Here is a 17022-nt window from a genome sequence, read left to right as displayed (position 1 = left end):
GGGCTTATAAATAAAAGTTTGGCTAAATTATACTCTTTTGTCCCCATGCTATGATTAATTCCACCTTTCCACTGTAATTCAAATGTGGAATCATATCCCATTGCGAAGTGTAAATTCTGTCCATCGTTCATCATTTGTAACCAAAGTAAAATTTGAAGCCCAATGAAATTATAACACTACAAAGAATAATAAAGAATTAATGATAGAGGTTTAATGCAAGAGATTTGTACGTAGTTTTAAGTGATTAAAAGTAGTTATCCGTACGCTCGAGTCTTGTGTTCGAATACCCCTTCTAGCAATATCACTTGTATGCTAAAATTATTAGGAAATTACAAGAGAAGTGAAGTGGTAGGAAGATTGTGGGTATGCCCTAATTTAATTGCAATATAATATCAAAACTAGGGATGTGTTGTATGCATTCTTATCGTTTCAATTATTAAAAAGGTGTTGTATACATTCTTATTGTTTTATTATTTTTTTTGTGGTGGTGATGGTGTTTCTTGAGATGGATGATACATTTGATTTCATTATCTTTGTTTGGCAGTAGTTAGGCTAAAGGGACAACACATAAAATAAATAAATAAATAAATGCCAGGTCAATAGAGCTGGGTTTGCCTTTGCTTTATAAAAGGTGGAAATTTCATGGAATATTAATCATGTTAGGTTTTCTAGTGACTAATCTACCTTATCTTCTCCCCTATTTTATGGCTTTCTGGTCGTTTTCTAGGAATAATAAGTAGGTGTGCTTTTAGTTGCTTGATGATGCACATAGTGGCTTTATTTATGGGGTTTTGTTGTTGGACTTGTGCATGCGATGTGAGAGATGCTTGGCTTTCTCTTGTCATTCTATATTCATAAGATTAGATTGGAGAAAATAATTCTTTATAAGTTAATTATGTTTTATATTTTATAATAATAGTTAAGAGCAGTTACATCTGTATCTGAGGTCCTAAATTCGATCTTCCCTCTCTTTTTCTTATATTACTTGTATTAAAATATATGATGTTTTATATTTTTGAATTTAACGTTTAAGGTTCATAAAATATGAACTCGTAATTTCTTCGGAACAAAGCAAAAACTAAATATCATTATTGAATTACTAAATACTTCATGCTCTTATATTTATTGAATTACTAAATACTAACTTAGTATGTTAGTACTACGTTCTAGTTGTGAGATAGCAATCAATTAATAAGACAAAGGTTGGAATTGAAGTGTCCTTCCTCCCCTTTTGATGGGTGTAATATTTTTCGGTTTTTTATTTGAATGACTTAGAATATGATAAGAGTATTTGACTAAAATACTATTTGGTAAGTTAATTTATGAATATAATCTTATCAAATAATGCACACTATTCGTCATGAAAAGGAATATAATCAAAATCATAAATATTTATTTAGGTTTTTTGGGTCAAATATATTTAGATTGTTATTAGGACGACATTTACTGAACACGTTGTTGATCACATCTTTAATATAAGTGGGTCCCACATACACAGGTGATGAGCCCACTTCTATTAGAGAGGTGTTCGATAAATGTATTCCAAATAGCATTATTGATATATTTATTCAGGTTGTTTGCATTTGGCTATGAAAGTTGAGAAAATGCATCCCTTCTTGATCTTATAGATAAAAGAAAGTAGAGGCTCACATTTCTCTTAGTTTTATTTTCTTCAGCTTCTACTTTTTCTTTTTAGTATTTGGTGAAATAATTTGGAAGCTTCAGCTTCTATCTGTATCACAAAATATTCCTTTCTGCAACTTTTGTACACTACGATTCTTCTGGCGTGATGAGATTATAAATTTATACTTGCGCTGGGTCAAATTCCAGCTATTATATATAGCTTGTAATTAAATGTATAGATGGTTTTAGACGTTGACAGAAGTGTTCCACTAAATTGATTCCTATATAATTTCACCTAAACAAAACAATTGGTGGTTATATACATAACAAAATTCTATGTGCGTGACATTTGTCTTTTGTAAACGAAGGATTTTGTATTAATATTGTACAACACAATGTATCGATAACATATCGGTGCGTTTTGTTATTCACATGTCATATCGATTTGTAAGGATGACTTGTCCAAAATAAAAGAGCAGAATTTTGATGGGCTTTCATTCTTTTTGGGGGCCTTCTTTTGGTCATACTTCACATATTCAGCTCAACGAAGCAAATCTCACAAGTTAGATTGCTAGCTATAACTTCCTCAGCGGGGATGCAGGGTACAGATTAATCGGAGCTGGAGATATTAGCACCATACATGGAACCAGCAAGAGCCTAAAATTGAAGTGCAACAACAAATTTCTTAAAAATCAACACATGAATCGAAAACTACATCTGAAAAACTACACGCTTTTCATTTGGACTTGTATTAATAATGAAGATAAGAAAGCCTAAGAATGGGCAAATGGGGTCTAATCCAATAGAAAAGAGCCTTGACTTGCAGACCAGTGATCTCAAGTTCGATTGTAGAAGTGATTTTGATATGTTAGAGACTTGTGACAGATACAAAATTGATTTATATTAGATGGTGAATAGGTTGAAAATTGGGATTGCAACAGAATTCTATTCACACATTAAATTTAATCAAGTTACTCTCCACATTTAAAATTTATACCCGACATATTTTCAAAACAAATTTTTTAAGTTTTTTATTTAAAGGATTTAAGATTGTTTGTCTAATAAGATTTTTGGCAAAGAAGAAAATTTTTCATTAAGAAGTTTCTTAAAACTTGAGTGCCTTGATCAAATCAAAATCACACTCATGTTAAGGACCCATCCATCCATATATGACAATGGGCTTCTTTTGAGGACTACTCAATTGTCTTGGCCAACCTTCCACACCACAAAGAAATAAAAGGATCAAAAAGACAAAATATTTGCCATGGCCAACCTTTCTTGTTGCATGTACCTTTTACTAAACTTTGGGAAGATGTAAATTAATGACACATTGAAACATCTTCAAGTAGCCAAAAGAAAGGTATATTTAATAATATATGATCAACTCTTGTGATTTGGAAGGTGCATTGCTAAAACATGTGAAGCCCTGAAAACCCTGAAAATCCCATCAACACAAAGCAAGAATCTTGTGCATGCCTTAAAGTGAGCCTCTCAGTTTCCAATATGAGAGAGAGAGAGAGAGAGAGAGAGAGAGAGAGAGAGAGAGTTTAAAGTGCATGATTCTAATATTTATTTTTGCGTCAGAAAATCATGATTCTAATTTATTTTAAGTTTGGCATGCGTTTTACCTATATATGCAATAATGTCCAATTGGCCGGTGACACAGGTATAATTACAACACATGATGAACAATGTATGTGAATACTGCTCCTCCAAGCTAAGAAAACCCATGCTTGCTAGTTGCTGCCTCGCTAGCCTCCTATTACTTTGCTCTTTTTACACTCTACACTTCACTATTTTGCTTTTCTGGTTTGTGGCCATTGATTGTACTTGTGAGGTGTATTGTAACCCAACTTTAAATGATGGGCTAAGATGATAATTAAGGAAGACTTTAAAGAGATTTTTGGGGGTGGTGGTGGTGGGGGTCGGTGTGGGGGAAGAAAGTGGTTGAGGCCATGAGTTTGATTTGTATGTTTATGTGCATGTGTTTGTGATCAAAACCTATCAATTAAGGATATGGAGGGCTCGTGTCTGCTTATTTTAGGTACTCAAGTAGAGAAATCATGATTAAGAGAAGGTGAAGCAGAACGTTAATTTTCTCAAAGAAAAAAAAGTAGTGAACATTAAGACGCTAGTAGGATATATCTCAGTTGGTTTAGTTCTTCCACCTCCATCCATGCAGAGGTTCGAAACCCCTAGACACTTAATGAATATTTGTGTAAACCCCCTCCCTCAATCCCTTGTACTAAAAAAAATTAAGCTTGTGAAACAAATTTAATAGACAATCAGACCACTTCACTGCATAGGTCACAAGTTTCCAACCTAATGGGGCAGTGACTAGGAGGAGAAATTGGAATTGCCTTTCAAAACCCTCTCAAGGACTGGCATGCAACTTCTCAATAGAGATAATGATTCATAGAAAACTGAAACAAAACTAACCTTTATAAGGGTATTTCTGGGAGTTTAGACTGCTTTATTAGGGATGGCATAGAGGACATCACCATCATTCTGTTCCCTCCTGACCTATTTTTCATCAGCAAAATTCTAGTCCAAGCAACAACCACTGGTTTAGGACCTTATAAAAGCCAGACTGAAGCACAAGGTTGAGAAGAAAACAACATAAGCAAGGAAGAGAGAAAAAAAACGACTTCCATGGTTTCTCTCTCTGTCATCTTCTTCTCTTCTCTGACCCTTCTCTCCATTGCCAGTGATGCAGAAGAAAGAGCCCCCCATGGCTTAGCCAGAGAAAACCCAATGGCTTTTCCACCATCAGCCTATAAATTTTTTCATCCAACCAACCAAAACCCTATTGCCAAAGACCCATGTAAGGCATCCAATTGCTCACCATTAATGCCTATAGCAGCCCAAGTGCAAGCAACTAAAGCACATGAGAGCAAAGTTTCTGCATCCCAGAATGGAAGGACCAGATTGGGAGTTGGTGGAATTGCTGGCTTTGTGTTTGGTTTAGCATTTGCAGCCTTTGTGGCCATGGGTGTTTACTATGTACTTGTCTCACGTAGAGAAGATATGAGGAAAGCCAATACTGTTAAAGCTGATGTATGATGTTCTCGCTGCATGAGGTTTCACAGCTTGACCAAAGCCTCGAACCCAATTTCATCTCTCTATGGATCCTTCTTTCATTGTACTAAAACCAGATTATGTAGCGTGTAGCTATAATTCATTAGTGATTAGTTGCATGGTATTTACGAGTACAACATGTTTACTTATCAGAATTGTGTTTGAGAAGAAAATGAATTATTTCAATTTCTAACTTCCTCACGTTTTTACTAACGCGTAAGTTTTACTAACACACAAGTATCTGAATCCCACCTTAAAATCTGTAATCCAATACCTTCAAAACAAGAAATTGAATCAACTCTAGGGAGAGTAATTGATCAAATTCCAAATTCTTAATTCCCCTATTATTAAGTTCCACGATTCCTTTCCTTATTTCGATCGAACCAGGTAGGTAAACATGATATTCAAATCATTACCAATGTAATCATCACCAAGGGCAGTAAATTACTGGTAAAGAAAAATAATTGAGGCGACAGGAAAGTCACTGAGGAGGTTATGGGAGTAACTTCCAATGGTCGCAATTGAAAAAATGAACTACAGGGACTCTGTTTGACAATCTAAGCCAAAACCATTCTGGTACCAATATTCGATTCTGACTTTTGGTACATCATGATTCATGAGTTGTCCCACGTTATATGCATTATGAAGAAGCCGACAAGCATGTTCACTATTGTAAAACTAAAAAACAAAAAAAAACAAAAAAAAAAATCTGTCAAAGCCATCACGCCTTTGAAATCACGGACAATGTGCATTCCCTTCTGATTGCTCAAAATATGATAAAAAAAATAAAAATGTGGGCAAGTTTAGTTTAGCATGTATAAATTCACGAAAGTAGAATTCCATACGGTGCAGTGCAGCTATTCAAATGTATCTACTACCATCCAGATGAACTAAGAGACTCAATCACAGGTCGAAATGTCTGGTCCACAGCTTTGTTCCAAAGATGCGCAAACTCTGCACGAGATTTGCTTCCAAATATTGGCTCTCTAATCTGCAGAATTTTGAAAGCTCAAACCATTAGAATCTACATACTGCAAGCTAGGACGTCACTATTTCATAGAACATTCATTCTATGCTGTGCATGCTTATCGGTAGATTCAGTAAAGTTCACTGTTCCATGCAACATGATAAGTTTAATAGAGAATATCCAAGAAACAGGCCAAATAGGGAAAGTGCACAGAAGTCCATAACAAGAAGGCATAAATCCCGAGTTCACAACCCTACTTGAAAAGTTCCTGCTCTGGAAATATTAACTAACCAAAAGAGATTCTAAACTCAATGGCTTCCTATATTCTTCAACTTTCATGAACTAAGAGCTTTGTCCTAACTACTGGCGAGGTGTGTGTATAGAGGTGGGAAAACTTAAACTAAATAACCACTACCTAAGCATCTGAGAAAATCTAAGTCAAAACTAAACTACTTTTAACTTCATTTTTCCTTCCCCATTCCCGAATTCAAAATAATTATTACTACAATTATCAATGAACAATGATATTGAGCAGGAATAATATAAAGAAAGTAATAATATGTTTCCTTTAGTAATAAACATTCCACCTGGTACATGATTAATAGGCCATGTATATACAAGATTAGACACATCCTCTGTTCTTTGCTCCTATGTTACCACACAATACTCACAATTCCCTCCATGCTAATGCTTTCTATGCATACTCTACAGAATTGCAATTCGGCACTGCATGCCACATTTCTAATTATCACATCCTTTATTGAAAAGATGTTTCTTTCTTTTTATTATTGTTCAACTATCAAATGTCTTAAGAGGAGTGGTGAACATCCCTACCAAGCAGCTTTATTGTTCAATTATCAAACTTAATTGTTTGTATTGTTGAGCTATAAGTTCCTGGAGAAAGCAAAGACAGAAAAGTCCATGATTGTTCCACTGCATTTTCATACCCTTCATGGCCGACAATCGTTGTGATCATCACCAATTCAGTTCCACATTGTTACATGCTTATAGCTTAGCACCACGGTCATTAACATTAAGCCATGATCTTATATTAAAAATGACATTGTATAAAAAAATAAAAAATAAAACTTTTCCCAACAGATGAGCCAGCTATACTGATTAAGCAAACCTGGTCCTCCCATATCCTCATTATCTGGTTATTATGATCAATTGGGTAAGCCTATAAATCAACAAGATCAAGACTTTACAGACTGAAGCTAGGGTTTCTGTCTCCACAAAATGGCGTAGTTCTACATAGATATGAATAAGAATTTGGGAATTACCTGAGATTGGGTGACGGATTGAGATTTGGTGCCAGAAATGGAGTTGTAGATGCATCTGCGTTGCTCAAACACAACGATTCCGGTGAATATGCTTCCGAGTGCAGCGCCAAGAAGACGCTCCTGCATTGTCAAAATTTGTTCACAGAAAAGCAAGAATCAAATTGGAACTGAAGCATTTATGTCTAAAATCTTGTTTTTACCTGAGCAAGAATGCTAATCATGGCGTTGAATATCTAATCCTGATTGTTGGAATTCTTCAAATTTTCTGCAAATGGAGGAAAACTATGGCTGCTTTTTGCCTTTGCCTCGCAGAGACGCAGCTAGGAAAGAGGACCCAACTTGTGCTGGGTTTTATCGGATCAACTCTAGGCTCTATTGGATCCACTCTATGGGTAGGGCCAGTATAGCACATAACCCATTAAGGAAGGGCTAATAAAGAATATGAGGAAGGCCCAAGATTGCAACCTAATCTAAACTATAATTACACGTTCTTAAATTATAGGAAATCATATGTGAGTTAGGCCAGTTGGCTAGGGCATTGAGCTGATCTCTTTGCACTAAGTTTGCGTCCCCTTCTTTGTATAAATTATAGAAACGAAATTGAAAATCGTAAAAAACTACAAGGATTAAAGTGTTTTTTGGACTTTCATTAAATTTGAGAACTTACAATTCTCGTATTGTTGGACACTCGATAGTATTGAAGAAGACAATGCAAAAAAATGAGACGTCCACTCCTAAACGGGCTTATTCACTTAGTACTCATGCATATTTCTTTTATTAATAAAGATGAAGAATTTTAATTTTGAGATCTCTTCCAATATTAAGCACGTTCTAATTTGTAATTTTTCCTCTCACGTTTCACAACCCGAGTAGTAGTACCAAATAAAAGAACATCAACTAGTTGAAGTCTTTGGCTGGACTTCGTAGGCCAACAAAGTCTCTACAATCTGTATAAAATCTTCGGAGGTATACAACCTTCTTTTGAATGCTCCATTAAATATAACCCGAGTGGGAAGTTGAGGCTGTAACATGTTGGTACATTTACACCTTATTAGCTCTCGAACAAAGCTTTGATACTATTTTGATGCAATTGACAAAAACAATGCAGCTTCTAACACACTTTGGCATTACTTTTGAAATGGATAAAAACGTTTTCAGATCAATAAAAAGAAGTTGCTGATTTTCCCACTTTTTTTTGTCCATTTACACTTCCTTTTGTTTTTTTAAATACTTTTTACTCTAATATATATAAGAGAGTGTAAGTGGACAAAAGAGGAGTGTGAGCATATAATTTCCAACAATAGAATGTAAGTGAACAAAACAAGAGTGGAAAAATTAACTCCCAAAAAAATTCTCTTTTCATGGTGTTTTACATCAAAAGTAAAAAAAACACTTTTTGACTTCGAAAAGAAATTTTCAATACTTTATGAAGAAGTACCTGGCAAGATGCTTCTTTTAAAAAAAAGCACTTGGGTTTTTAATTCACAAAATTAAAATGTTCTCCTAACAATCATATGAACAGAAGTTTCCAGGGGCCCTAAGTAATATTTGACTAGGTAATGGTATGATTCAATTTTAAAAATTTGTAAACAAGGATATAGTACTAAGACCTAAAATGCCTCATCCACTCGCTCTTGAGTAATTGGGTAGGCAAAGGGATTTTAAGGAAAGGATAGTAGGGAGGGCGTTTGCATGTGAGCCCCTGTCAATGGTCGGCACAGCCAGTGTCATGTGACTGTCGCTGCTAAGACTCGTTGGACTTATGGACCTCTCTCTTTCTCTCTCTCTCTCTCCCTCTCTCCCTCTCTCTCTCTGCCTTCATTCATTTTAAGACAGTGACTTGGGAGCCAAAAAGTCCAACTCTCTCAAGCCCCAAGCCTCCCTCCTCACTTACTCATTGGTATAAACTGTTCTCATAGTAAATACAAACTCACAGTTGGAAGTACACGCATCATCAATCCGAAGCAGCAATGACAATGAACATACATCAACCCATGATGTTGAGTTTAATAATAGCTGGGTTAGAAGAAAGACAGGGCATTCAGAAAAATGACAAGAAGCTAGAGAGCTCTTTGCGTGTTTTTTGTGGAAGGTTAAAACCCTTGTCCATGTGGTGCAATATATTATTAATCATGTTCTATAAGCATACTAATCCTTTGCAAAGAAAAGGACAGGACAGTCCCACATTCTTCTCTCAACCTCTAGTTAACAGGTTATATAATTCGACAACAGTTTTCATTTAAAAATCCTCGCCATTTTTCTCAAAACCAATTGGAAAGTTTGAGATTTTGACAATGGTTTCAGTTACTTGGCACTGAGATATAATTTTGTTCTTTAGTTTAGGCAAAGTTTGGATATGGTATTTTTAGTTTTTACCGGTTGACGATGAGGGAGAAAGACCGACATTATTTAACAAATGTAGTTGACTAATTATTGCAATTCAAGGATAGCGGCTTAATTATATCCACTTTCTAGATCAATTCAGAATAAGAATTTGATACTATGTTAGTTTTAAAAACTTAAACTCCAAGGAAATGAGCAGACAATATATATCAAATGACTTCCCCTAACTTTAGAAAACTAAATAATTTGTCCGGTCAAATGAAAACAAAATAATTGTTCTTTGGTCAAATGAATACTAACAATTCAATAATGGTCATGTAGTTATTTCAGACGGTAATCACCACTTCCATAATCTTAACAAATGCGAAGAGTCCAAAAAACAAAGGGTCTTCGAAGAACAACTGTTTTGTGTCATAGGAACATCCGGACCTACTTGCAGGTTGCAAGATCTTATATTGCGTGCCATTAATTATGTGTTTGTCTTTGGCTGCTTTTCTGGGTTGTCTTTGTTTTCAATGCAAACCTGCAAATAGGTCCTCAAGAACTGAGAAAACAAACCGGTAAGTTGGCCTGAAAAAAAAAAAAAAAAAGCTGCTTTTTTCATTGTTCATGATTCTCTTCAGCTCCATTCTTGCAGGGCATGGTCAGCTTTATTGACCTCTCTCTCTCTCTCTCTCTCTCTCTCTCTCTCTCTCTCTCTCTATATATATATATATATATAATATTGATTGTGGCAATGGTGACTTTTCCTTGACGAGTAGAGAAAAACAGTTTGCAAAAGACTCTTTACATGTCCTGACATTGAAGTTCAGGACCATTTAGTTGCACTTAGTTTTGTGTTGTGTCAATTTCTAGGATTTATCAGAACTTTTTTGACTAGCTAATTGTAACTTTTTGTGTAATTCTCTCTGATTGTACTAGTGTTCCACTGTTCTTGTGAAATAATTGAAAAACCCAAATATCTTCAAAGATTTGGATTTTTCATTCTAGATTTACTGAACAACGAAAGTACAAAACTTGTGAGAAAAGTGACTTTTTTTAAGGGAAAAAAAAACCTGTAGGAAAAGTAGAGAAGTCGTTCTGGGTTTTGGAGCTTAAACAGTTTGAACTTATTCATGCGGATGTTCTGGCATTCATTTTTCTTGGATTTCAGGCTTTTTGAGATTCCCCGGGAATCTCTTGGGATATGGATTTTGATTTTGTTGCCAACCAAGTGTGAATGAATTGTTGGGATTTTAGCCGTTGAACAAGACCAGCAATAGGCCCATCAGTTTCAATAAAGACAGCCTGTTATGTCGCTTGTTAAGGGTTTTCTTTCTTTTGTTTTTGTTTCTTCTCTTTTGCCCTTTTCTGATTCAAGTCTCAAGAATCTCAAGTGTCTGGTTAGCTTTTGTTGTACAGTTGTAGTTAGCCAGCGCACTGATCCTACGTTTGAATCACCAAAAAGTTCAAAAAAAACAACTTGGCATTCATGTGCTTTATAAGCTTTCATTAAAAAAACATAAACTTTGATGTCTCTTCCGATTGTTCCTTCTTCCTTTTACTTGTTTGTAAGTTCAATCATGTTTCTTCTCCCCTTAAGCAAATTGTGTTTTGCTTTCACCTCTCTCTTGTCTTTTGTTTATATTTGATACCTCTAAGTTATAAGACCAGTATAAATCTCAGTTGCCATCCACTCAAACAAGAACTTGTGGCTGATATTTGATTTTTGTTCTCTCATTTGTAGTTTAAATTCTTCCAGGTTATTTGAAAAGCGGGTCTAATGCGATACGGGTTTTGGAGGGCTTCAATGGGTTGATGCTTATTGACAATGCGCTTGTTCTGGTGGCAACAGCTGCCTCTGCTTTTACTGATCCAACTTTTGGAACCCAGCAGAACAGGCTACAAAATATATGGTACTCTTTCTCTCACTTTCCTTTTCCCAATGCATTCTTATTCTGCACATAATTAGGATGAATGAGTTCCTCTGGAAGAATTAAAAGCAACCAAATTGTTCCTATTTTTATTTGGCTGAAATGAAAGTCATATATATATTTGAATTGCTGTTTTGGGGATGTGCATGGTGATTAGAATTGGAATTGCCTTGTACAGAGAGGTCTAAAATTAGATGAGCATGTACAAGTATGGTGGAACACTTTCCAGATTTCCCTTTTGAACTGATATACTGCAATTTTCCTTTTTAAGAAGCTGTGCAACAATACTCATCTGATTTATTTATTTTTGGTCAAAAAGTACATAGTTTTGATCATGTTCTTAATGGTTTGGCTAGGCATACAGTAGACACAAAATGTGCATGATGTTTAGCCTGTTGTTTTGAGTACTTTACTTTGCTTTCCATTGTAATTGCCATGAAAGAATACTGACTTCTTATTCTTTTTTCCCCTTTCTGAAACCTATAGCTGAAGCTCTACAAACTTTCAAGAGCAGAGTTGGAGGTCCTCAACTATTCAATGGTCAAATTGGAAGATGTCCATGTCTAAGACAATGGAAAATTGTCAACTGCCATAAGGACCGGTATGTTGTTTCTTTGTAAGATCTGTGTGTGTGTGTGTGTGTGTGTGTGTGTGCAGTCTGTAATGTGCAGAAGTGTATAAGGATGCATCAGAAAATCAAACTAAAAAAAATACGTTGCCTTCATAGTATGGATATATCAAAAGTTAACAACTTGATCTTTATGCATTTCCCTATTTATGTTGAACATATCCTTGATTTTCTAGTCTACTAGTTAAAACTGTCAATCGCCTGGTTTGTAATTAGATGCTAGTTTTATGAACTGGCTCCTTGGGAGCAGTAGATTGTATTGGATCACTGATGCAATTATGTTCTCTGAGTTTTACTTCAAGATTCCGGATTAGTGTATCATGTTTAACTAGTTAAAAAGAACAGGGAGGTGCCTTCATTTAAAAATAATGTTTAACTAGTTACTGATGGAGTCTTATGAAGATTGCCACTATCCTAAAACAATTTTCTTATCATTACCTATCCTACTCAACTCCGAAGCGTGCACCTTAGGTGTTAAATTATGTTTTTGACTCAGTTTCATCTTTTGATCACTCATTTCTGTAGAACATGAAAAATCATCTTAGATGTTATTCTGTAGCAGGTTTTCTGGTATCTGTTCAGTTCCCCGGCTGGCTAACACAGTCAATTTGTCCCCATTTTCTCCAAGACTTGTTGCACACTCTTCAATTCAATTACAAAAAGAGCTCCATAAACCAAGAAACAGGAGGATAGCAGCCATAGTTGATGGGGATAATGGTGCTCCAACACTCACACCTGTGCAAGAAGCACGTGGTAACAATCCAAGAAAACAGAAAGTTGCAGCACTTATTGGTGGAGCTGCTGCAGCTCTGCTTGTGGTTATCATAGTGGTGCTTGTTTACATCTGTTTGATGCGAGTGAAAAGATTCATTAGACGAACATCTGAAACAGGGTCATCCGTACCATCACCTCCTGGTGAGTTAGCTTATAACCATTTGAGACTGGAAATTTTCAGACCCTGAAGGGGTGTAAAATGAGGCAAGATCTAACTATAGCATTTATCATTTGCCAAAAATTTATATGGATTAGTTCTTGCGATGCCCTGCATATGCCTTCAGCCTTCCAGGCAGTTGATGAAAGGGGCATGACATAAACATGTGGAATATGTGTTGCCTTGTGTGTTCTCTTTAAGTCAAATGAATCTGTATGAAGGCTTCAAAATAGAAAATTTGGAACAGCGTTGAGCTAACTAATAAGTTTCTGGATGGAAACAGCGCTTTCATACAATTTTGGCATCCCTTTTTTGAATTGGAGTTTCCCAAACAGGCCCTCAAGATAAATCAATTTGTTTGAGCAAGAGAGAAAATTAGCAATTTACCAGAAGTAAACAGTAGGATGTGATAAAGCTTATAGAGAAGTTCATTTATGCATGATTTTTATTTATATGTTGTATTAATTGGTATTTTAAATGTTAAGGTTATGATTTGGCTGATGGGTAAGTTCAGTGAATAGTTTTTTCTTTCATTTCTTTCAGTTGAATGGGAAAGAGGGAATATGTCTCCCTACGCCGTTGCTCTCTCTGTGTATAATACACAGAACTTGAGACAACTCACCATATTGGAACTGGAACAAGCGACATGCAATTTCAATGAAATTAATATCATAGGCCAATGTAGATTTGGTTTGGTCTACAAGGGATTGCTGCAAGATGGATCTATTGTGGCTATCAAGAGACGCCTACATGCCCCAACTCAGTACTTCTTTCATGAGGTACACAAGTGTCAAATCAGATTTCTTAGTGAGGTACTGTCTAGACACTCTTTTGATAGCAGCACTTCTGAGTATGTTGCATTCTCTGGATGCAATACAGGTGAAGCGCATAGCTCATGTCAACCACGTGCATGTTCTCAGGCTTGTTGGTTATTGTCAAGATGCTAGTCAACAGTTACTTGTCTATGAATATCTTCCAAATGGGAATGTTGGAAATCATCTTTATGGTAATCTCTCTCTCTCTCTCTCTCTCTCTCTCTCTCTCTCTCCCCCTCCTTCTAACCACATAATTATGCAGATGCTGAAGGTTTACCTATTGGAAAGTTGGGCATAAGACAAAGGTTATCGATTGCCTTGGGAGCAGCTAAAGGTACATAAGCTGGTTCAAGTTCTTGTGCTCATCTTTCTCTTTTGTGTAAACACAATTGAATTTTCCCCCTACTTTTATTCTGGACCAGGACTTGCGCATCTTCACAATTTGGTGCCTCCTCTCCTGCACATGTATTTCAGGACAAGCAATGTTCTACTGGATGAAAACTTTACTGCCAAGGTGTCTGATTATGGACTAACCAAATTGCTAGTTAAGGGTCATCATGCCGGATCATCTTCCACCATAGATTACTTTCGTGACCCGGAGTATGTAATCTCTCTCACTAAAGTTTATATGCTCAATGGTAGAATGCATATAGCACATCTATGTACCTGTAATGTTATTTGTCACCAACAGTCTAGATCACTTGATGTGCAAAATGGCCTGCAAGGAAAATAAGAGCCAAAGACTCCTCAGTCAATTCCTAGTAGGTCATGTAGGTACATCAAGTGATCTATACTGGTGAAAAATAGCAGCTAACATTACCATTGGTCTTGGTCACTCAGTCTATTATATAACCCTGCACTTCTTTTAGGTCAATTTAGCAGAAGGTAACTCTAGATAAATTTCCTCATGGATACGCGTCTGATAAGCATACTTTGTTATGGTGGCTAGGGGTCTTTGCGCTACCATCAGAGTCATTCGTACTCTTCTCAAAATGTCAACTGATATTCTTTTGTCCTCCTAGCATCTGATGCTCTTCTTCTGGATTCACCTCTCGTTGTAAATTAGACTCCCCTAACAGAATTTGTTTTAAGTTCTATTACAGAAATTTAATCTATACTCAGCTGAGTACGAACTGTCAAGATTAGAAGTTGATTGTATTATGGTAATACGGCTTAACTTTCTTCTAGTACTACATTGAGTAGCTAGTAACAATCTGTTTGTGAGGGCTTCATAAGTTACCTCAGTTCTTATAATCGAAGTTGCTTCGAATTCTGAATTGAATATTCCAATTAAAAGAAAAACCTGCATATCTCATTCATTCGAGAACTATGATTTTTGTGTTTAGACTGAATTTGTTATGATTTCTAACTGGATCCTTTCTTTCCCCTAAAGGTTAGACTTATCAAAGAAATTTTCAGAGAAAAGTGATGTGTACAGTTTTGGGGTCTTCTTACTGGAATTGATCAGTGGACGTGAGGCAAATGGAAGAATCCAGTTAAGCTCAGGGGATAATTTAATACTGCAGGTACATATCTGTATCTCTCCCTAATTATAACTTTCTTATGGAAATAGTCTTCATTGTTGTCATTATTAAGGCAATTAGCTCAGCTAGACAAGTCAGTTCATTTATATTTTTAGGCATAAGCCATCAGGAACTTCACTGACTGACTAAGAATTGGCACTTTTTAGTTCATAACACAAACATACAACCCTTTTTTCATTCTTAGAATCTGCACATGTAATGTTATTGGGAAGAAAATGCGAAAGCGACAAGTGCAGCCTGCAGTTATTTTTTCTCAATCCTTTCAGTTCTTACAAGTTCGTTTTGCATTTGAAGGCGAAGGGTTGCAATGATTTGGGCAGATTTGTTGATAAAACATTAGGTGACAACTCAATGCAAGCTGCAAAGCAAATGATGGAGTTGGCATTGATGTGCATAGATGCTAGTCAGCAAAGGCTGCAAATGCAGATTGTCGTTGAAGAGCTAGAACGAATTCATCGAGCCAGCGAAATTACCCATTTTCATGTAGAAGTTGATGAGGAGATAGGTGCTGTGACTCTTGGGAGTGAGCTTTTCAAATGAGCTCCCTGTATGTTTCACTTCATTCTTTTATAGATTTGATTGGTTGTAATTAGTTACAGAAGAAAAATACATATTATAAAAGCATTCTTGAGTATATAAATCAAATGAAAATAGCAAAGTTTCAGGGTTTATCTGCCTCTGCCATCCTTTTAACTCTTTTCTTCTGGCCAACGATAAATTTACCACATTGCCTAAAGGCTATAAATGTGCAAGAAAATCACTGACTTTGGTGGTATAAATAATGTTCTATTCAACCCAAAATATATTTTAATTAAATTGCTCGACATGTTTTCGTGAAATTTTTTGCCAACCAAGCAACTGAATGTTCATGGAAGCAGTGCATGAATAGAAGTATAAAACACTCTGCCATCGGACTTTTGCTAACAAAAGATTAGTTGACACTTTTCTTTTAATGGGATTTTCTATTCTTGGATAGCAAAAGCCGCGCTACAAGTAAAGTAAACCGTTTTCTGAGATCCGCTGCTAACCCTAGCTTTGTTTGTGGTGCTTCCATGCCAAGCAATTCAATGAACATGCAGTCATGTAAACCAAATCTCCGACATAAAGAAATATTTCCTTCATTTATTTATGATGGAGCATATCCCAAGCCTCTATACTTGCTTTTCTATCTCTTCACAGTTCACACGTTGTAAGACTCACTAGTGGAGGGTTGTTAGGAGAAAAAAAAAGGTCTAGTTGAGGCCTTGTATCTCCACTATTTTTCTTTTGTGCCAAACGCTAGGGAGATTGTATTTATAAATTACGTTATAAGCGTAGTACATATATAAAAGCCTCAATAATGAGGGTGAGGGTGAGGGTGAGGGTGGCTGGGTTTGGGAGGTGGTTGAGGTGTGTGTGCGAAATTGGGAAAGGTGAAATTTAAAAGAAATATATTTCATTTTTCAGTTTGAATTTAAAATTTTCTAATCAATTACAGTTTTTTTTATAATTAATTTTATATTTTTAAAGGAATGGATCACATTGACTAACATATACAAACACAAGGACCAAATTGGCCAAATTGATAACACAAGGACTAAATTGACCTATAAGATAAAACACATGGACCATTTTAACATTTAAGCCTTTATTTTATTCCCATTTATGGATAATTTTTTTTGAACATAGACATATTTTCTTGTACTAACCTTTTTAGGGTTTATGATTTTTCTCTCAAGGACAAATAAAAACTTCATAACTTAATTTTTTTATATAAATATGTTGCCCTCTTGCACAAACCACTTAAGACATTTTTCATTGAGATGAGTGATAATATACTAAACTAATATAAGCTGAACCCATGACTATTCCTAAGAGAGCAATTGCTCCAAACCACTATATTGGATCTTTTGCTTTT

At 35.7% G+C, this 17022-nt stretch overlaps 3 protein-coding genes across 9 annotated transcripts; 2 read left to right on the top strand and 1 right to left on the bottom strand.

Annotated features, from left to right (window-relative positions):
* Nucleotides 1–4228: 4228 nt before the first annotated feature.
* LOC117632356 lies at nucleotides 4229–4786 on the top strand. The gene has a single exon (XM_034365805.1). It carries the CDS (start codon nucleotides 4276–4278, stop codon nucleotides 4684–4686), a length of 411 nt encoding a protein of 136 aa, XP_034221696.1. The 5' UTR covers nucleotides 4229–4275; the 3' UTR covers nucleotides 4687–4786.
* A 463-nt stretch (nucleotides 4787–5249) lies between these two features.
* LOC117631455 lies at nucleotides 5250–7367 on the bottom strand. The gene is made up of 3 exons (XM_034364613.1): nucleotides 7152–7367; nucleotides 6952–7071; nucleotides 5250–5692 (listed from the first exon to the last, which is right to left on the bottom strand). The coding sequence occupies exons 1-3, from the start codon at nucleotides 7170–7172 to the stop codon at nucleotides 5576–5578; spliced, it is 258 nt and encodes an 85-aa protein (XP_034220504.1). The 5' UTR covers nucleotides 7173–7367; the 3' UTR covers nucleotides 5250–5575.
* A 2294-nt stretch (nucleotides 7368–9661) lies between these two features.
* Nucleotides 9662–15822, top strand: LOC117631524 (probable serine/threonine-protein kinase PBL28). Of its 7 annotated transcripts, none has more exons than XM_034364735.1 (10): nucleotides 9662–9854; nucleotides 11036–11189; nucleotides 11694–11808; nucleotides 12395–12750; nucleotides 13310–13545; nucleotides 13646–13772; nucleotides 13844–13915; nucleotides 14004–14181; nucleotides 14975–15107; nucleotides 15420–15822. In XM_034364735.1, exons 2-10 carry the CDS (start codon nucleotides 11105–11107, stop codon nucleotides 15663–15665), a joined length of 1548 nt encoding a protein of 515 aa, XP_034220626.1. In that variant the 5' UTR covers nucleotides 9662–9854; nucleotides 11036–11104; the 3' UTR covers nucleotides 15666–15822. The 7 variants fall into 7 exon arrangements, with proteins under 7 accessions (XP_034220626.1, XP_034220625.1, XP_034220631.1 ...); XM_034364734.1 differs by having other exon boundaries at nucleotides 11021–11189; XM_034364736.1 differs by lacking the exon at nucleotides 9662–9854 and adding an exon at nucleotides 10269–10844.
* Nucleotides 15823–17022: the final 1200 nt, after the last annotated feature.

The sequence above is a fragment of the Prunus dulcis genome, chromosome 6, assembly GCF_902201215.1.
Source record: "Prunus dulcis chromosome 6, ALMONDv2, whole genome shotgun sequence".
NCBI classification, from domain to species: Eukaryota; Viridiplantae; Streptophyta; class Magnoliopsida; order Rosales; family Rosaceae; genus Prunus; species Prunus dulcis.
Note: the sequence above shows the minus strand (reverse complement) of the source record. Positions and strands in the feature narration are given on the sequence as shown.

Coding starts and splice junctions, on each gene's coding strand:
- LOC117632356 (XM_034365805.1), top strand. CDS start 4,276: ATGGTTTCTCTCTCTGTCATCTTCTTCTCTTCTCTGACCCTTCTCTCC.
- LOC117631455 (XM_034364613.1), bottom strand. CDS start 7,172: ATGATTAGCATTCTTGCTCAG. Junction 7,072..7,151: donor TGATTAGCATTCTTGCTCAG/GTAAAAACAAGA, acceptor TTGACAATGCAG/GAGCGTCTTCTTGGCGCTGC. Junction 5,693..6,951: donor AATCCGTCACCCAATCTCAG/GTAATTCCCAAA, acceptor AAAATTCTGCAG/ATTAGAGAGCCAATATTTGG.
- LOC117631524 (XM_034364735.1), top strand. CDS start 11,105: ATGCGCTTGTTCTGGTGGCAACAGCTGCCTCTGCTTTTACTGATCCAA. Junction 11,190..11,693: donor AACAGGCTACAAAATATATG/GTACTCTTTCTC, acceptor TGAAACCTATAG/CTGAAGCTCTACAAACTTTC. Junction 13,546..13,645: donor CTCAGTACTTCTTTCATGAG/GTACACAAGTGT, acceptor GATGCAATACAG/GTGAAGCGCATAGCTCATGT.